This window comes from Artemia franciscana, chromosome 19 (genome assembly GCF_032884065.1).
Source record: "Artemia franciscana chromosome 19, ASM3288406v1, whole genome shotgun sequence".
In the NCBI taxonomy this organism is placed as follows: domain Eukaryota; kingdom Metazoa; phylum Arthropoda; class Branchiopoda; order Anostraca; family Artemiidae; genus Artemia; species Artemia franciscana.
The window spans coordinates 21,777,453-21,799,456 of record NC_088881.1 but is presented as its reverse complement, the minus strand read 5'-3'; the positions used below and the strand labels follow the sequence as shown (position 1 = coordinate 21,799,456).

Genomic DNA, 22,004 nt, shown 5'->3' with positions numbered 1-22,004 from the left:
GAAGAGAAAGATCTTCATCCGTGAGATAAATACCGACGTTTTTTTACATTAGTTTCTTTTTCATGATAGGTTATGCTATTTTATATGCCTCTTTTAGGACCACAAAAAGGTTAACTCCTTTGCCAAAATAAGGTAGCTGGAAACAAATCTTACAAAGTTTTGTATGAAAATTTCTAGATAATATGCATGACCAACCTAAATTTAATTCTGACACCGAATTATGACAGCTAATGTGCTTTCATTCGAGGAGCCTCTGATGGATGTAAATTACTCACATTATGGCAATTGACCCAAGATAACATCAGTACCACATATTACAGACAAGTTGTTCCTTACCCCCATTTATTTACCAAACGTTACAAAATCTTTAGGAAACAAATTTGAACTTAGGAGCAAATAACGAAAAGAATGTTCTCTTTCGTAAAACCCTTTTTCAAGTTACATACATAGAAATAATTTTTTATTGTTTGAATTAATAATTTTATACGAATAGTTATAATGGTGAGAAAACCAGGTGACTTTATAATTAATTCATCCTGTGGTTCTGAAGAGGAATGTTAACAATAGGAGAAAATGGCAGAAGGCGATCTAACAGGTCTAAAGAGTATGTGACAGAAGCAATGTATTCAATAGATAAAACAAACCTTTGAACGACCTGGAGTTTTTCCTCGGCATCTTTTAGTTTCTCTTTTAAACTTAGCAGCTCAGAATTGTGGCAATTACGAATCTTTTCAATTGTTTGTTTCAGATTAATAGCTTCTGAAGTCAATAAATTCTCCCTCTCCTTGAGTTGGGTTAACTAAAAAAAAAAATATATTACATATCTGCATAAGCATTTTTTTTTCTTGCAATGAGGTATTCTAAGGGAAATAGATACAATCCAGATAAGAAACGATAAAAAAAATTCAAAAGAAGATACATTTATGTTTAGATTTAAATTGATAATTACCCTTCTAAGCAAATACAAATTATTGTATGGACTTAATGGACTTTGCTTCTGAACAGTTAAGTTGTTAGTCTTCAAACAGCAGTAACATGTGAAAAAATATTATAATATCTTCAAATAACAATACTATCTTTAAATCACCTAAACGTACAAAACTAACAAAGTGTGAGACTTTTGAGACTTCATTTCCAAGTTTTGAGCCGGAATTAAATAAAATATTGATTATGAGCGACACACTATATTTAAATCTTGAGAATAATATTTTATAATCTTATTCCCTTTCTTCTTTATCGGATGCTCAAATTGGTCCTAAATCAGTTCCCTGTATTTGTTGAGACTTCATTTCCAAGTTTTGAGCCGGAAATAAATAAAATGTTGGTTATTAGCAACACATTATATTTAAAACATGATAATAATATTTTATGATCTTATTCCCTTTCTTCTTTATCGGATGCTCAAGTTGGTCCTAAATCAGCTCCCTGTATTTGTTGAGACTTCATTTCCAAGTTTTGAGCCAGAAATAAATAAAACGTTGGTTATGAGCAACACATTATATTAAAAACATCATAATAGTATTTTATGATCTTATTCCCTTTCTTCTTTATCGGATGCTAAAATTGGTCCCAAATCAGCTCCCTGTATTTGTTACAAACCTACTAAGATTTGCACATAAAAACTGAAGAACACCTTTTTTCCTCCATGGAGGTTTACTCGACTTCTAAGGCCTCGCGCAGAAGCTCCTTTTTAACGTTGTCCAAAGATCTGGGATGTGTGCATCAGATTAGGTCTCGTACAGATATTCTTTTCTTAATGTTGTCCAAATATCTCGGATATTGAACATCTTCCCGAAACAAGGTTACACACAGAAGACAGCCTGCCAAGACCCCTCTGAGCCGGAGTCAGAGCCTCATTATTAGGGACAATTACTAGCAATCTCCAGCAAGTCACTCGGTATAACGAAGCATTGAACTTACGCTTTTTGAAGAGTCCAAAGTAGATTGGACTGTTCATTCAGCTGCTTTAATGTTCTACATGGTCCCATACTTCACAAAGTGGTTCATCCATTTTTAGATTCTGCTCTCGGGAGGGGTTTTACAATTTTTAATGGATGCGCAAAACTGCATTTGACTGTCTTGAACAAATCTGTTTTACGGCCATGTCGGACACAGAATACACTTTACGACTAATCAAAATGAGGTTTAATAGTGTCCACAGGCATTGTTTTTAGCATACTCTGCGATATGAAGTTGATCAGCGACAAAATAAAGGATATAACACAAAAATTTATACGAGGGTCCGACCTTTTTAGGTCACCCTGCATTGTGAACAACCAACATAATTCCATGCAACGACAGAAATTTGTTGCAAGCAATTCCTCGTAACTTGATAACAAAAAAAAATTAATCAGATTTGTTAGTGTATTCGAACAAGTCAAGAAAAAAAAATCGGAGCATGAGAAGAAACTTCACAGATTCATTTATTTAATAAATGATTTCAAACTGATTGCCTGTTCTACTACCCAATGTTTAATTTTATGTATGTTTCTAACATGTAAGCTATTTAAAATATTTGTGTATATTTACTAGTTAATTTTGCTAGTTAAATACCAAACCATGTTTCCCTGAATCTCGATCAATATTTTTTTTTTCTTCCTTATCGTTACTATTTCCACACACAAACAAAGCGTTAAAAAAACAACATCAGCAAAAAAAGGACCATAGAACCGTGCCTTAAGGTTTATGTTTCCTCTGCAATTTGAAGTACATTATTTTTCTGCTCTGCAACGGTTTGAATTTATCAACAAAATAAAAAAAACTAGTTTTTTTAACTGAAAGTAAGGAGCGACATTAAAACTTAAAACGAACAGAAATTACTCCGTATATGAAATGGGTTGTCCCCTCCGCAGTCCCTCGCTCTTTATGCTAAAGTTTTTAATTGTTTTAAAAAGTAGAATTGTGGCAAAGAGTCAAACTTTAGCGTAAAGAGCGAGGGACTGCGGAGGGGACAACCCATTTCATATACGGAGTAATTTCTGTTCGTTTTAAGTTTTAATGTCGCTCCTTACTTTCAGTTAAAAAAACTAGTTTTTTTTTATTTAATTTCTGAACGTTTTTGAATTAATGCATGTTCGATTTTGGCTCTCCGCACATAAATTATTGAAATGAAATTAGTATATTAATTTTTTTTTTTGGCTAAAACGTCTGTACACTTCCCAATAACCATTACTATATGTAAACACTGGTCAAAGTTTGTAACTTGCAGCCCCTCCCCCAGGAATTGTGGGGGAGTAAGTCATTCCCAAAGACATAGTTATTATGGTTTTCGACTATGCGGAACAAAATGGCTATCTTAAAATTTTAATCTGTTGACTTTTGGAAAAAAATTAGCGTGGGAGGGGGCCTATTTGCCTCCAATTTTTTTATCACTTAAAAGGGCACTAGAACTTTTCATTTCCGTAAGAATGAGCCCTCTTGCGACACTCTAAGACCACCTGGTCGATACGATGACCCCTGGGGAAAACAAAAAAAAAAACAACAACAAACAAACAAATAAACACGCACCCGTGATTTGTCTTCTGGCAAAAAATATGAAATTCCACATTTTTTTAGATAGGAGCTTGAAATTTTTGCTATAGAGTTCTCTGATATGCCGAATGCGATAGTGTGATTTTCGTTAAGATTCTATGACTTTTAGGGGATGTTTCCCCCTTTTTTCCAAAATAGGGCAAATTTTCTCAGGCTCGTAACTTTTGATGACAAAGACTAAATTAATTGGAACTTATATATTTAGAATCAGCGTGAAAATTCGATTCTTTTGATGTATCTTTTAGCATCAAAATTCCGTTTTTTAGAGTTCCGTTTACTATTGAGCCGGGTCGCCCCTTACTACAGTTCTTTACCACGAACTGTTTGAAAAGAAAATAATTCGGTATTTCGGGGCTTCTGACATTATTACTCCTTTGCGGAAGTTAGGCTCAAAATTGAAAAATGATTATATTTTTTCTCTGGGCCCCTTCCACCTCTTAGTTCGTTTATTTTCCCGTTAGTTTTCACCTGTTTTCGCTTTATAGTTGTGTTATCTCTTAGCAGTTCTTTCGTTAGTTGAGTTATGGTTGTGGTATATATGTTTTATCGCTCGTATAGTTGTGTTATTTTCAAATTATACTCCATAATAGAGAGGCTCCGAACACCCAGCATTGTATATTAAGCTCTGAATTTGACGTTTTTTTCTAACGTGACCAGATTCATCCTGCGCCCTTTTCATTGAATTTTTCCCCCATGGCATATTTCTCCAAGGAAAGATCCTCCCACATAGCCCCCTCCCTCAACCCTACCCCCAAAACCAAAAAAATCCCCCTGAAAACGTCTGTACACTTCCCAATAACCATTATTATATGTAAAAACTGGTTGAAGTTTGTAACTTGCAGCCCCTCCCCCAGGAACTGTGGGGGAGTAAGTCACCCCCAAATACATAGTTATTATGATTTTCGACTATGCTGAACAAAATGGCTATCTCAAAATTTTGATCCGTTGACTTTGGGAAAAAATGAGCGTGGGAGGGGGCCTAGATGCCCTCCAATTTTTTTGGTCACTTAAAAAGGGCACTAGAACTTTTCATTTTCGTTAGAATGAGCCCTCTTGCGACATTCTAAGACGACTTGGTCGATACGATGACCCCTGGGAAAAAAAACAACAAAAAACAAAAAAAAAAAACAAACAAATAAACACGCACCCGTGATTTGTCTTCTGGCAAAAAATGCAAAATTCCACATTTTTGTAGATAGGAGCTTGAAACTTCTACAGTAGGGTTCTCTGATACGCTGAATCTGATGGTGTCATTTTCGTTAAGATCCTACGACTTTTAGGGGGTGTTTCCCCCTATTTTCCTAAATAAGGCAAATTTTCCCAGGCTCGTAACTTTTGATGGGTAAGACTAAACTTGATGAAACTTATATATTTAAAATCAGCATTAAAATGCGATTCTTTTGATGTAGCTATTGATATCAAAATTCAATTTTTTAGAGTTTTGGTTACTATTGAGCCGGATCGCTCCTTACTACAGTTCGTTACCACGAACTGTTTGAAAGACGACTATCTTGATATCATTCCATTGCTGAGATTCAGCTCTATTCATCTGCCGAATCGAATTTTCGAAATTTTGTGTAAATGATTTTTTGATTGATAATACGATGAAAATCGTCAAACTAAGGACAATTTTTCGATTTTTTAAGCAATTTAAGATCCCACCCAAAGACAGTCTAAGTAATGCCATGGCTCTGGCTTGGTGAATGAATAGATCTGAGATTGCTTAAACCAATGATATAAACATATTGTCCTTTTGGTGCAAGTTACAGCTGCAGGCTTGCCATAAAATCGCTTTTTTCAGAGGGAACACATATCTTAAGTTCTTAAGTTCTAATATCTTAAGGTCGAAATATGATCCCAAAATGGGTGCTCAAAGTGAAATTAAAGCGAAAGGACTGTGATTTGGATGAGAAACGTTGAAATTGCTGGTACCACCAAATAGGAAGGTGTAGGCCGGACATTTACTGTCTTCCACCCAAGAAGACCAAAAATATACCAAGTAAAAAGCAGTGTAATATTTAATGAAAAAAAAAAACATCCTAACAAATAACAATTTGGAATCTTTGCGTTTCCCATGGAAAATGCTTGAAGTCGACACTAAGTATTTCTGTGGGCACTATTTTTGAACTGAGCCTAGTTACAAATCTTAAATAATTATAGCGAACATATACAAAGTAATAAAATGCATGGAAAACTGACGCTAAATTCACTTGGACTCTTGCACGGACTTTAAGGTTATTCTTCAAACATTCGAAGGTATAACAATTAGAAAATTGTAATTTTTTCTAGAAAGATTTTCGTCTAATGTGAAAAATCCTTATTTCGAATTACCACAATCTATTTCAAAACTTCAATATTTTTTTTAGCCAAAATTCCGTTGTATTAGCTACGGCACATGCAACCAAATGCATTGATAAATGTTGAATTGTTATTAGAAAGGTGGTTGAAACCAAAACCTACATCCCAGGGATTTAACAATCCTCAACCGGGGAACCTAATCCAGCTTTTACTTCTACTTGTATACCCATCATTCATGTTCTTAAAAATTGTGGCAGAATAATATCCTGCAAACAATTTCAAAATTTTCATAGAATTAAGGGCCCTATGCCAGTAGATAGTGCGCTGAACTGTCAATCTTATATCCCTCAGGACGGGATTCAAGTCCTGGTCTCTCCGATTATTTTGTTCTAGACGGGGTTCATTGACGTGACTCTGTGAGCTCAGACAGGGTCGACCTAGCTCCAGATGGGTAGCTGTAAAAACATGGGGAAGATAAATGAGTATTTGAAAGGACAGGATGACTAGATCCCAGCCGCCCATCGAACTTTCTGGCTGAAGGATCGTCTGTTTCGAGTGTGAAATTTGGTGCCGCATCTTTAAACTCGTTTTTCCTTTTAGCTATGTGTCTTTTTGCAAACTGTCAAGGCTACATCATAAGCCTCGTTCAGACACTGGACTCAGTCTTGGGAACAAGTTCCTAACTCCTTTAATGTTGAATCTGATTGGTCAGCTGCTTAAATCTGATTAGTCAAAGTTCACAAAATCTAAGCTTTTGACTCGATCCAAGACTGGGGGCCCAGCGCCTGAACACCGATATGCCTGCAAAGAGAGATGAAACTTGGAGATTTCCATGTCCAAATGTAGATTCGAAGGCCACCCAGAAAAAAAATGGGTTTTTTTTCCTAAGAAAAAAAAATTCTTGATCCCCAGTTAAGCACGACACCGTGGACTACTCCACAGCGCCGTGCGCCGTATGAATTAAACAAAAACTTCAGGATGGTAGTTCAGTAAACTTGATTTGAAGAGCTACCCCCAAACAGCACCCTGATTTACTGAAGCTGAACACAAAGAACGCAAAATGATCCATGGTTATTAATTTTGAGCGTACTGGAATTTGGTTTAATTTAACATTACCGGTCTCCTCCTGGAAAACAAAATGAAACACCCCTCTCTAATTTAAACGATACAACTTCGTCCCTCTCCAATATGGTTGTTCATTTTTACCTCCATTCATAGAGCTTGACGTTACAACATATTAAAATTAGCAGGATACTTAAAGCGCGGCATTCCATAAGATAATTCTTTTAATTGAAAATAGAATGTTCTTCTATAAAAAAACAATAAAAAATGTTCAATATAATAGCAATTTTTTCTCTCTTTTAATGGAACATCTGTCGTAAAAATGCTTGAATTTTTGAAAAGGCGGAAACGGTATGACACACCACTATGAGAAAGCCCTTGATAACAAGTAACTATTAGCCGGTCCAATAAATTCCCAAATTGTTCCGGTTCCGGTAGAAATTGCATACACCCTTCCAGCATCAACTGCAACTCATGAATTCGTGATTGGTTCTTTTTCTCTCTCAGGTAAGATACCTATAACTTGTTTCATTTTAAAGGTACCCGAATAAAGGGATTTTGAAGATACCCGAATAAAGGGGAAAGAAGAAGGGGATTGGGTCCTTCCCTTATAAAAAAAAAAACTGTAAAAAATGTCAAAAAACGATGTCACTGTCAAATTGCTATTTATCTTTTTCAAAACTTTTCCATGGCAAATTTTCTGGAGAATTGACCCCAGAAAATGTATGTGGGATATTTTCCTTTACTTTCTGTTTGAATACTCAAGCTTTTGACTGCAACCAAAGAAATGCACTCGAGGTATTTTCTTCGTAAAAGAGGAGACGGGTATTTTCTTCGTAAAAGAGGAGAGAAGAATTGGTAATCATTTTGGGTTAATAGAGGGGAATAAGATCGCAGAAGAAAAATCTTGAAAGAAAATTTTAAAAAAATGTTGACACACATGCATGGGCATAAGGAGGGGGCGGGTCATGAGGAGTTAATCAGAGATTGATCTTAAGAATTTCACCTAGAAAGATCGGAAGGTTATTCTCTAAAACCCACCCCTGAAATAAAATATCTGATAACCAGAAATTTTTTGGCGGAACGTGCTTATATGCACACTTTATTATTTTATTAAACTTAGGAAGATATAAATGCCTGCTAACCTTTCCAAATGGCGTCTCTTCCACCACAAGATTTATGTACTAGATCACTTTATTTAGACTATATTGACTAAGGGGCCGTTCACGCTCGTGAATAAGCCGTATAATCCATAAAATTACACTCCCAGTGCACAAAAATCTGTGATAAAATTTGTACACGCTGATAAAATTTGTGCTCAGTGTGTTAAAAATTAATAGAAGCGAATCCTACTATCTGTGCTAAAAATTATATATATATATACATATATATATATATATATATATATATATATATATATATATATATATATATATATATATATATATATATATATATATATTTATATATATATGTATATAAGGAAAGTCTATATACCTAATATTTTATTTTTCAAAAAGGAAAATCAACAGAACTTCTTTCTTCTTTTTTTTATTGACATTATGAGAAAGAGAGAGTACCGACTATGCTAATGTAACAAAATGGCAGTTGTTCCAGCTGCAACAACTTTAAACTTCCTATGATAAATGAAAACATTTGGTGCATAATTTTTTCCAACCTTGAACGGGGGTAGAGAATAAGGATTACACATGTACAGTTTATTTTTATTTATATTTATGATTTATTTTTTTTAGCGTAAGCCTGAACGGTCCTTAACAAAAGACAGGATTAGGGCAAGTTCCGAGACACAGAGAAAAAAGCCTGAGTTACAACATCAGTTACACTTACTCAAGCATATCAAAAACGGAGGACAAAAGGGGAATGCTCATTAGGAGCATAATGAGAAGTCGGCTTCAGTTTAAAAAGCAAAACTTAGACCAACCTGGGGTTGACTCAGTAGAGACGTATACAAGTTTTACCAAAGAAAAACATACCAGGAGGAATGAAGCTTCTATAACAATAATCATGCATGAAGACTGTCAGTGTTCAAAAAGACAATAATTCTGTCACGCGGCAGTGCCATTATCTATCGCTTCTTGTGCTTTAACTTCAGTCGCCCTTCTAAAAGTTGTTTATCAACTAATCTGTTTTTTTTTTCTATTTAGCGATTCTCATTTCAAGTCTTCTATTTTTTTCATATATTGGTCGGTCCTCACTGTGTTTTTATTTTCCCTGTCTATTTGCTGATCTACATATGGTTTCTGTTATATTATGCTATCGTTTTTTCGACTTAAGTTTTACTTGCCAGTTTTTTACTTTCTTTTCCATATTTTGAGCATTCTGTATTTCCAAGTAAAGCTTATGTTAAAATTGCATCCCACTAAAGACTTGCTCAGCAAGATTAAAAAGAAAAACCCATCAGGGTATCATTGTTCAGAAAAAGCATCCTTCAATTAACAATTTACGAATCACTATAAATTGCGGCAATTACGAAATTGGATTCGAAGTGGTTGGACAACATCATTATCAATAGTTGAAAAGTCATGCGAAAACCTGACAACAAGATTATCGAAGCCAACTACTAACCAGTTAACAACGTTTACCGTGTGATAAGTAAAAAAAACAACAGAAGAACTGCCCGCTAACACATCAAAAGACAATCTTTTTTGATGGCAGGTCTTAAAGTATTATTTTATACCCAGATTTATATCAGATTATTATACCCAGATTTCCTAAATAGGGTGCATACCCTACTAGAAGACAGGCAGAGACCCAAAGAAAGGCGGAAGAGGCACCCATCCGAATGTTGGTTACAAAGGATCTAAAAGCCTATAGAAAAAACAGTATTTTTTTTTTACTCTGCCTCTGAATATTCCTTTGAAACCCTATACCTAAGGATCAAACCTGTGTGCATACATGGAAGTTGTTCATAGAAGGGGCAGTTCGGGAACTCCGAGAAGTACGAAATATTTTGATATGAACAATTCACTTTCTGAACAATAATAAATTGTTTTAGAGGGATCCGCAGGGTGAAGGGGGTATTAATTTTATCAATCGTTAGGGAAGGGATCACTAAACGAATAGTGTTTGGGAATGAATAACTCGTAGTAACAAGACTCGATTGGAAAAAATACACCTCAAAATCAGTAAGCGTCCTTTCCTTTTAGAATTTATAGCTTAGTAGATAAAAAAAGGAGGAACAAAAAATACGGACATCCACAATCAAACAGATACACAGTAAAAATTGTCAACAGTAATATTGGAACAACCACGAACTAACTGGACACTCACCCATTTTGAAGACAATCATTGCAAAAGCCACTTACATATCACCGAGATAATCGCTATGAAATTACAGCGTTCCAATTTGGAATCCAGGCAAGATATTACACACAGATTGATAAATGGGGAAACAAAATTTAATTCCAGAAAATTTAAAAAAAAAGTATTTTTCTAATAGAGACCAACTTTGTTTTAGAGAGTAAATATGATAAGGCTTGCTTGGTTATAACCTGATAAAATATTGACAGAATCAGGATTAGATGTATGCATATCAAGAATAGAAAAACCAAAAGAACGTTATTGTAAAATTTTGAACAAACTCTGAACATAACATACCTCTTCTTGCAACTCATCAGAAGAACTGAATTGAACACCAACTTCAACAACGTTCTTCCTCTTCCTCTGACTTTCGGCAAGAGCTTTAGATAACTTCTGAACTTCTAGATGGTAGCTAACACTCTCTTGATGTTTTTGTTGAAGAGCCTGTATCAACTGATTCCTCTCAACCTGAAATTTATCAACTTGCTGCTGGAGCTCCAGTTTCGATTGTAAGTCTAAATTTAGTTGAAAATAACTTTCAACAATTAAACTTAGTAAGTGGTCTAATACCTCCTCAGTAAAAGGCCGATTCAGATTTTCCTGAATTTGGGATAAAATAGTGGTATACGATGAGTTTTCAAATAGGGAAATGATAGGTTTAATTCTATTCTTTAGCAAGTCAAGATTAATAGCGTCTGTCTGAGAAAAGACATCAGAAACAATGACGTCAGTCATAGAAAAACTATCATTGAGAGTAATTGCAGTTGTCTGAGACTCTTCACTCTTTTGTTCTAGCTCAGTTTGAACCATGATATCAGAGTTGGGAATTTCAGTCTGAGAACTAAAGTTTGAAAGTTCACAGTGAAGGTCAGTAGTCTTTTCTTTTAAAGAATCATTATCTGTTTGGGAGTAGGTGCAAGCAATATTTCTAACTGCTAATGATGGCTCACTAGTTAGTTGTATAGACTCCGTTTGATTGAGCTGATTTGAGACACTGACTTCTGTCTGAGAATTGGCTTCAATATGGACGACATCGCATGTTGTGCAAGCATCTCGAATTGTTGGACTGATCTGAGAAGTTACATCTATAGTTTCCTTTTCAACTGCGTCAGTCTGTGAAGATACATCTTCTAAACTAGAAATGATCGCTTCAGTCTGACTCTGGCTATCTATAGAAGAATAGATATCAGTTTGATTACCAATAGAACTTTGATCTTTTTGTAGAAAGGATTCGGTAGAAATTGCCATATCGAGCTGACCTAAGGTGCTGTCAGGCATACACGAGTAATCGGTTTGAACTGATGATTCTTTTGGGCTTTTAAGCATATCAAACTCTTCATACGCAGCCAATTGAGCCAAACCATCCTCAAGAGCATCAATTGAACTTGAATCTGAATTACTGACCGTCTTCATTAGATTTTCTACTTTCTTGGAAAAATTAATTGCTCTTTCGCATGATTCAGCGTGAACATCATGACTTAGTTTCTCAAATATAAGATCATAGTCAAAGGCGTGTTCTTTTTCTGTATTCTCCCAATGTCTATTTGCGAGTTCCTCCATTAGCTCATTCACCTTACGCTCAGCAGATTCCCTTTCTTCGAGAAGCTTTTTTAACTCAGATATTCGTTTATTCTCCAAGTCTTCATTGATTCGCTTCAAACGATCCACCTCAACTTGGCTCGTCCTCAAAACGGTTTCGATACTTTTTAATTTATCTTCCATTGTCTCATTGCGTTTCTGTTCTTCATTAATTCGGTCACCCAAATCCTTTTGCAGAATTTTGGCTTCCCTTTCAAATTTTTCGAGATCCTTGACTTTTTGTCTCACTTTGTTCTTATCATCATGTAGTACTTTGATTTGAAGCTCCAATTCCTCATTTTGCTGCCTTAAATCGGTTAGCTGACTTTCTGATTCGTCTGAAATTAAATGGGCAACTTTTAATAGAGTTAGAAACAATTATTGCACAAAAAGCTAACAATCCCGGAAAAATAGAAAACTAATTTATTTTCAAAATTGGAAAATACTAATTTAAATTAACACTAATTTAAGTTTCATGCATTAGAACTCTTTTGAACTTGAAAGTGTTCAACTTTCACATCTTTGAAATTGGTATAATAAAGCGGGGTTGTATCAGGATTTTAATACTGGTAGGGGAGAAGCAATTATAGATAATGCTCTTTTTTGTCGCTACAGTCATAATATGCCTTGTTACGTCATTTTTCTACATTCCCTGACAGGAGATTCAAAACCTGACCCACTTATCTCCAGATGCAGTCTAAGCTTAAAGAGAAGCCATGCTTACAGACGAATATAACTGGTGAAATCTCTCCTAGGAGCTCAAGGACCTCATCTCCACGAGGGTTTTGAGAAATACATAACTTACGGAAAATTCTGCATGTATGGGCCACTATAACAGCCAAATTTGAAGTTATGCTTATTTTTTTGAGTTTGTTTTATGTTGCTCAACCGTTCCATGGCTGAACGACAAATTCCGGTGTACGTTAATGAGCATATACTATTAGATTCTTGCGAAAACAATTTGAGACTTTTGAGAAAACTATAGCGCACCGATATACTACGCTTCATGAAATATTCTACCTAGTATCAGTAATATTCTTATTTAAACAAGCATATAAACCACAAAGTAAATACACTACTGTGGTCACTCTTTCTCATTATGAATGTTTTTAAACAAAACTTACTATTATGACTGGTTTCGAGCCCTGATTACTTATGCAGCTGAATCAGGAATGTCATTTGGAGAGCCAAAGGTTCTGTAAAGCCCAACTATATACCTTTAAAATGTCAGTTTAAAATCAGTTTTGGCTTCTGGCTAAACTCAAGGTTTATCTCCTCCCCAACTCCTGATAGAATTGGTTTGACGACTCTATTTCAGTTGTTTTTTTTTTTAGAAAAGCAGACCAGTATATTCTTTTTCCTTTTTTTTTTTTACATAAAAACTAGTCAATCAGTCTTAAAATAAAAATTGAAAAAAGATAAAGAGATAAAAAACTTTAACTTGAGGGAAATATGAAAAAATTGTAAAAGCGTGAATTAATATTTTTTTTTCATTAGCTAGGCAATATACACAATAATTATATAAACAGAACTATAATCAATATAAACAGAACTTCGTTTATAAATGAATTAGCTTGCCCCCACCTGCCTAGCCAAATGTAGTTAATCTTATGAGAAAGTCATTTGCAAAATCCACAGTATATAATACAAAAAAGTCAGAATTATAAGCTTATGAGAAGGAACAACAGTTACCACTGCTTTTTTAAAATTTTCTAGCACAAATCAAACTCTCGAATAACTGGTTGAAGAAAAGAAAAAAAAAATAATAAAAGATTGACAAGTGCCCTTCTTTACTTTGTTTTATCTTTTAACGAATGCAGTGAGGGAAAGGTTATGATGGAAAAGGTAAGAAGACTTAGGACATGGCATCAAGGGATTCTTTGGGGAAGGGCTCTTACTATGCATCTAAATAAAAACCGTTTTAGACAACAATTACCAGACCATCAGGAAAAAACGATTTTTGGAAAAAAACACTATTGCTTTCTAAATATTACAAAATCTAACTTTTATTAAACATATTTAGTACGGCATTAACCAAAAATACACAAAGGCCCAAGTAGGGCCGTTCCTAGGGTTTGTGGTGCCAGGGGCAAAATCAATTACAGCGCCCTCCTTCTGACTAAAATATAAGCAAAAAAAGCCGAATGACAGTGAACTAGCGGACCAAAGGGAGCAATTTCCCCAGCCGCTACACGCGGAATAACTTCCCAGATTACCCCCCCAGGAACGACACTGGGTCCAAGCCTGAAAGAGGACATCATAACCTTTTTCCACAGGCAAAGAACACCAAAAAAACGCATTATCAAACCTTTTAGGCTACAAGATACGCTTTTACTCTGTGCAAGATGTATCCCTCTTCCTCTACGACGGCATGTCTTGAAACCTAGGCCTTTGATCATAGGCAAACACAGACCTTGAGTCGAAGGCCTGTTTCAGACAATTTTTATTAAAGAGGGGATCGAAATCAAACATGACATTTTCAAAGCCATTTTTGGAAGGACCTTCCTGGCAGGTCTTAGGGAAAATTTCTTCGTGTCACCCCGTTGTGTATCTCCATGGCCTTAATCTTGCACCTTCTCCAAAAAACGTGAGCCGGAGGTCCAAAAATGTGTCCATACCATAACTTTGTAATACTCACGGCATCTACGGTACTTTCCCATTATTTCTTTTAACATACAAATCATTGTCATTTCGACGAAATATTTTCATCTTCCGAAATAAATTAAAACGCACGTGCCTACTACCGTTGATCTTGTGCTGCCCTGGCTTGTCCCATGTTGATTTACGTTTCTTTTGTTCATTTGTTTACATTAACATAATTTAACGCCAAATTATCCACTGGTATTAGCAAGATTCATGTCTATTCATTGATGAAACCTACTATGCCGAAGCACAGTGGATTAGGCACAGGTTGAACAACATATAATTTACTTGAATTTAATGCCACTTAAGCGTAGCATTGGGTATTCTCCATATTATGGCATTAAAATTGTTGAGAGTGAATTGCTTTCAAGAAGGTATAATAAACTACTTGTAGTCCGGTATATTAACTATCTGGACACGAATTTGTGGCTATACAAAAGCTATCAGAGAGAACGTAGTTCGTGGTGAAGTTCAAAGAAAAAGTTAGGTAGGAACTGATATTATAACACATTTATAGTTTCTTTTTCAAAGCTTTTTGAAAAAAAAACTATTTTTTTTAACTGAAAGTAAGGAGCCACATCAAAACGAACAGAAATTACTCCGTGTATGAAAGGGGCTGCTCCCTTCTCAACGCCCCACTCTTTACGATAAAGTTTTTTTACTGTTTAATAAAGTAAAATTGAGAGAAAGAGTCAAACTTTAGCCAAAGAACGGGAAGTTGGGAAGGGAGCAGCCCCTTTCATACACGGAGTAAATTCTGTTCGTTCTAAGTTTTAATGTGGCACAAGTTTAATGTTTTAAGTTTTTGAATTAATGCATGTTTGATTTTGGCTCTCCGCACATAAATTATTAAAATGAAATTTGCATATTAATTCTTTTTTGGCTAAATGGCTTTATCTTAGTTTTGATCAGACGATTTTCAGAAAATAAAGGGTGGGTGAAGAGGCCTGATTGCCCTCCAATTTTTGGGTTACTTGGGCAACTAGAACCTTTAATTTTTAACGAACGTTTTTGTTAGAAAAAAAATATACGTAACTTAAAATAACTTACGTAACGAACTTTTATATACTTATATTTTTATTATGTATATGAGGGGGTTTTGTCCCCTCGTTAATACCTCACTCTTTACACTAAAGCTTAAATTCTGTTCCAACTCTGTAAGAATGACCCCTGAATCAGAAAGACAGTAAAATAAATAGTTGAAATTACTAAAACATACTTTAGCGTAAAGAGCAAGCTATTTAGGAGATGAAACCCTCACACGCGCAATAATCTCTGTTCATTTTAAGTTTTAATGCTGCTCCTTACTTTTAGTTGAAAAAACTTTTTCATATTTATTTTTCCATTGTTTTTTTTTATAATAATGCTAGAAAATCCTGCGCCCTTTCATTGAATTCCCTCATGACATATTCCTCCAAAGAAAGATCCTCCCACATAGACCCCTCCCCTCAACCCCACCCCAATCCAAAATAATCCCCCTGAAAAACGTTTGTACACTTCCCAATAACCATTATTGTATATAAGCACTGGCCAAAGTTTGTAACTTGCAGCCCCTCTCCTGGGGACTGTGGGGGAGTAAGTCATCTCAAAGACATATTTATTATGGTTGTCGACTATGCTGAATAAAATGGTTATCTCAAAATTTTGATCCGTTGACTTTGGGAAAAAATGAGCCTGGGATGGGGCCTAGTTGCCCTCCAATTCGTTTGGTCACTTAAAAAGAACACTAGAACTTTCAATTTCCGTTAGAATGAGACCTCTTGCGACATTCTAGGACCACTCGATCGATATGATGACCCCCTGGAAAGAAAAGAAAAACACGCACCCGTGATCGGTCTTCTGGCAAAAAATACGAAGTTCCACATTTTCGTAGATAGGAGCTTGAAACTTTTACAGTAGTGTTCTCTGATGCACTGAATGCGATGGTGTGATTTTCGTTAAGATTATGTGACTTTTAGGGGGTGTTCGCCCCTATTTTCCAACATAAGGCAAATTTTCTCAGGCTCGTAACTTTTGATGACAAAGACTAAATTTGACGAAACTTATATATTTAAAATAAGCATAAAAATCCGATTCTTTTGATGTATCTTTTAGTATCAAAATTCCGTTTTTTAGAGTTTCGTTTACTATTGAGCCGGGTCGCTCCTTACTACAGTTCGTTACCACGAACTGTTTGATTTTTCTAGACATGTTTAACTCTGAATGTGAAACAATAAATGTATTCCTGTCTTGAAACTTGTTTTGCTATACCACGTTACCACGAACTGTTTGATTAGAGAGGGTGCCTAGCGTTCCGAAAAAATACAACAAGATCAAAAACAACTTATTAAATTGTTACACCATTATGGGAAAAAATCACCTTCCTTAAGCTTTTTTTTGAAGATCAGCTAGTCAAGTCTTCGATTTATTTTGAAACCCTTAGTCTATTTGCAACAAAGGGTATCTGATAACTTATCGCAAATCTACATCTTTCAGATCTAACACAGGGAAATCTAATATTGATCAGCCGGTATTCACATGTATGTCTAGCTGGATTTTTATGCCCAGACACATGTCCGACAAGACAGTTATAGTCAGAACGTACTTTATCAAAAAACCCAGATTGGGACCTGATTTCATCGATTACACCTACATACGCAGGGGCGTAGTGAGTGAAAATTTCTTTACCAGTAGGCATCTTATTGTAATTAAACAAAAAAAGAAGTTTTTTTTTAAATGAAAGTAAGGAGCAACATTAAAACTTAAAAGGAACAGAAATTACTCCGGATATGAAAGGGCTTTTCCTCCTCAACGCCTCGCTCTTTACGCTAAAGTTTGACTTTCTCTTAACTCTACTTTTTAAAACAGTAAGAAAATTTAGCGTAAAGAGCGGGACGTTGAGGAGGAAAAGCCCCTCCATTTTTTAGAGTTTCGGTTACTATTGAGCCGGGTCGTTCCTTTCTACAGTTCGTTACCACGAACAGTTTGATATGTTTATAGTACAAAGAGAAATATTTTCTTGCCACAAATTTCGCGGGTAATGTACTATGAGGAGGTTAAAGGTTTATTTCTACTTGAATAAATAAAATTGAAAAAGTAAATTCTTTTTATAATAAGCAAAATTGAATAAGTTAAATTTGAATGGTGTAATATGTATTTTCATTTCAATGCTGTAATAACTGGAAAAGAGAATATTTTTAATGTAATTCACTTTCAGTAAAGCGCCAATGGCGCAGTTGGCTTTAGATTTTTAAAGTTAGGAAAGGAGGCAGTAGCTAAATTCTTGTTTACAGTGAAACTAAATTTGCTGTGAACGGTACATTGATATTAGTAGATGTTGTATGTTCGTTTGCATTTATGCTACAACACACATATTCATTATGCTTTATTAATTTATATGAATACAACAAAAGAATAAAAATAAAAGCAATACGAAACCAGAAGAACAATGCAAGAAGAGATAAGAAAACTAGAAATTACATTTAAAAGAAAGGCAAGTCAAAAACAATTGACCCCCCTCCCGCACAAAAAAGCAAACCAAATATATTTAAGCTACTCCAACCAAACCCAGGCAATAAGAGCCCGGTCTAATACAGGTTAGATTTTAATTACTTCTAGTTTTAATGACGAAAAATTCAGATTTCACCTTCTCTTCTTCACTTGATTAGTCGCAATCCCTTTTTTTCTTGATGTTAGACGTTTTCGTTCTTTTTTGGTTTTTTATCGGCATTGAACATGTCTCGCTTGACACGTATTTTTTATTGAAAAAATTAGCGTTTTTATTTTTATCTTTGCCTGTCCTTTTTCGGTGGCCGGTGTTAAACCCCCTGGAAAATACCCACACCCCTACAGAAAATATCCCTCGCAGAAAATAGCCCTTCATGGATCCCCCTCTCCCCGAAAAATTTCACCCCCATGCAAAGGACTAGAAATCTCAATTTCTGATCCAATGAGCACACTCCAAAGTTTCTGCGACCCTGAGATGGATGCGTGGATGAGGAAGGGACAGTCCTCCTCCTTTACAGAATAAATCCTGCTCATTAGGGGTTTAGTGTTATTCTTTAATTTAATAATAACAGTGTAGACGAGAAATCGTAAGGGAGTAGATATCAATTTCACATTTTTGATGCATTTTAAAAAGTGTTTTTGTACCCCTCCCCCCAAAACAAAATTTGCTGGAAAACACCCTTTTGCTGAATTTTTGCTGGGAAAAAGGCATGCTTTTAAAAACAATCAGAAATTAAAGTCTTTTTGAAACGAAAGTGCACTAAGAAAAACTTTTCACCCCAGATCATCTGCAAATTTCACTGTCTAGGGCTAAACGGAAAGCAGGTCGTCAACGATTGGAGTGGGAAGATGTCAAAAAGAAGGATCTAAAAAGCTTCCTGGGAGGGTGTATAGAGGGAGACTTTGAATAAATTGGAATGGAAGAGGAGCGTGCGTAGTTGTGTTGGACTCAGGCGGTTTGATGCTGCAATGAGTTGTTAGTAGTATTAGTAGTAGTTGCATTGAATATTATAAGAATTTTAACGACAAAGACTACAATATTGAAAACATAAGTACCGGCCCGGAAGTATTACGGTTTCTATCAATTTTTAATGCAGAGATGTTCCAGTGGAATTATCCGGGGGCTATATTCTGCGTGTTTTGATTTCTGGGAATTAATTTACACGGAAGGGGGCATTTCTAGAGTGATCAAGAACCCGATTAGTGATTAGAGTCTTATTCAAATCAAAAAATTTAAACCAAAGTTTTTCAGGCTGAATCGTCCGCAAGCAACTTTACAGTGAGGGGGGATTCTCAGCGCGGGGGACTCTTAAACCATAACTTTCACAAATTAAAAATGCATAAAAACCGTGGCAAGAGAATTTTTACGAATTAAGAAATCAATTATTCAGTTTTTTAAATTCTCCGCGACGTTTGGATATGGTAAAACTTCTGGATAAGTTTACAAGATTAAAAAATTAAATAAATTCAAATGGATGAACTACTTTTCGAAGCGGTGTCTTCGCAAGCTTTTAATTTAAAGTATATCTGTAGACAAAAACATATTTTTATTGAAACAGCGAAGTGTCAGAATATCAGACACCAAACTTACGCAAATAATTAAAACGTGGAACCTCAGTTTCAGTATGAATCCTCTTATATTTGAATACTGGGTCTTGAATAAAAGGCCCAAATTCAGAACACTTTTTTCAATGGATATTCAATTCTGCGTGTCCTAACTCTAAATGTCAGTCTATTTTAAGATAAATGTATTCTTCGCCGGAAATTTTATTAAGCATTTGTAGTAAATTCTGAAAGATGGGTTTGAAATGCTAAGAATAGACCATTTGTGTCTACCTGAGAAGCAAAGAAAATGTGCCTTATTTTGGAAAATAGGGGATAACAACCCTTAAACGTCACATTATCTTAACGAAAATCACACCAGCATATCAGAGAACCCTACTGTAGAAGTTTCAAGCGCTTATCTATAAAAATGCCGAATTTTGTTGTTGTTTTTTTTTTTTGCCAGAAGACCGATCACGGGTGCGTGTTTATTTGTTTTTTCCCCAGAGGTGATCGTATCGACCCAGTGGTCCTAGAATGTCGCAAAAGGGTTCATTCTAACGGAAATTAGAAGTTCTAGTGCCCTTTTTAAGTGACCAAAAATGGAGGACACCAAGGCCCCTCCCACCCTCATTTTCCCCCAAGGTCACCGGATCAAAATTTTGAGATGTCCATTTTGTTCAGCATATTCGAAAAACATAATAACTATGTCTTTGGGGATGGCTTACTCCCCCAAAGTCCCCGGGAGAAGGGCTGCAAGTCACAAACTTTGACATATAGAAATGGTTATTGGGAAGTGTACAGACGTTTTCAGGGAGATTTTTTCTGGTTCGGCAGAGGAGGGTCGAGGGTGGGGGCTTACGTAGAATGACCTTTCCATGGAGAATTTATCGTGGGGGAAGAGAAATTCCATGAAGAGGGTGCAGGATTTTCTAGCATTCTTTAAAAAAAAAAATGAAAATATAAATATGTAAGTTTTTCAACTGAATGTAAAGAGCAACATTAAAACTTAAAATGACCAGAAACTATTGCACATATGAGGAGGTTCTTCTCCTGCTAAATAACTCGCTCTTTACACTAAAGTATTTTTTTTGTAATTTCAACTATTTATTCTACGACCTTTGGAATTCAGTGGTCATTCTTAAACAATTGGGATACAATTTAAGCTTTAGTGTAATGAGCGAGGTATTGACGAGGGGGCGAACCCCCTCATATAAGTAATAAGAATACGCGAATGTAGAAGCTTGTTATGTAAGTTACGTATATTTATTACTAATAAAAACAATCGTAAAAATGTCCTAGTTGCCTTTTTAAGTAACCGAAAAATTGGAGGGCAAAAAGCCTCCTACCCCATTTCTTTTTTCCCAAAATCGTCTGATCAAAACTATGAGAAAGCCATTTAGCCACAAAATAATTAATATGCAAATTTCGTTTAAATTATTCATGTGCTGAGAGCCAAAATCAAAACATGCATTATTTCAAAAACGTTCACAAATTAAATATAAAAAAACAAGTTTTCTCAACTGAAAGTAAGGAGCAGCATTAAAACTTAAAACGAACTGAAATTGCTCCGTATATGAAAGGGGCTGTTCGCTCTTAAACGCCCCGCTCTTTTCGATAAAGTTTTTTTTTTGTATTAAAAAGTAGAGTTGTGAGAAAGGGTCAAACTTTAGCGTAAAGAGCGGGGCGTTTAGGAGGGAACAGCCCCTTTCATATACGGATTAATATCTGTTCGTTTCAACTTTTAATGTTGCTCCTTACTTTCAGTTGAAAAAACTTCTTTTATTTAATGTTGTTAAAAACAAAACAAAACTCAAAAAAGGAAATTGCATGAAAAATATATAAAATAATGTTAAAATTGTGTAAGTTTTAGTATTTCTAAGGTGGGGGGGAGGAGATAATATCTCTCTTCATACCCACCCACCAAAGAACCCAGCCATTTTTACGATATTGTCGTATAGTCTACCCCTTTAACTTTGGACCCACTCACGTACTAACCTAAATACAGATTAATCCACTAATGAACTTAAGGGCTAGTGCCCAGATCTCTTATCCCCAAGGAGTATGAATGCCCACGGTTAAAATATGTAAAGTGAGAAAAGGGAAAAGGCTTACTTGATCTTTTCTCCAGTAATCTTGTCAAGTCTTGGATTCTGGCGAGCAGTTCAGTCCGTTCATCTTGTTCCAAAGAGGCATGCACATCACTATGTTGAATGTCAACATACTGCTGAAAAATTTATCACAAAGGTAAATAGACTCAGGCATATTTGCGTTTGAAAATTCATCAATGATAAAAGGGGAGGGAAGAACCGAGAGTACAGTACAGGAAGTTTCCTTGTTTGAATACCGCAATTTGTCTTATCCGTTTTCCTGGATACAAATTTTTACACCGCAATGAGCATTTAAAAATGACACAGAAGAATTTCCTTAACACACATTTTCAGATTGATGTGTACTTGAATATTCTCCTAAGTTAATTCTATCACGGGTTTTTAGGCTTCCTCCACAAATATTTTTTTTTTCTTACCATCTTGATTCTAGAC

The 22,004-nt window shown here is 35.4% G+C and overlaps 1 protein-coding gene across 3 annotated transcripts in view; it reads right to left on the bottom strand.

Moving 5' to 3' along the window:
- The window catches only part of LOC136039413 (uncharacterized), a 104,256-nt gene that overhangs the window by 30,438 nt on the left and 51,814 nt on the right, over positions 1–22,004 (bottom strand). For 2 of the 3 annotated variants that reach the window (XM_065723137.1, XM_065723139.1), the window contains 3 exons: positions 21,577–21,688; positions 10,510–12,128; positions 645–799 (listed from right to left, as the gene is read on the bottom strand). In XM_065723137.1, the coding sequence (XP_065579209.1) occupies positions 645–799; positions 10,510–12,128; positions 21,577–21,688 (1,886 nt within the window). The remainder of the gene's footprint in view (positions 1–644; positions 800–10,509; positions 12,129–21,576; positions 21,689–22,004) is intronic. The other variant, XM_065723138.1, reaches the window with a different exon arrangement.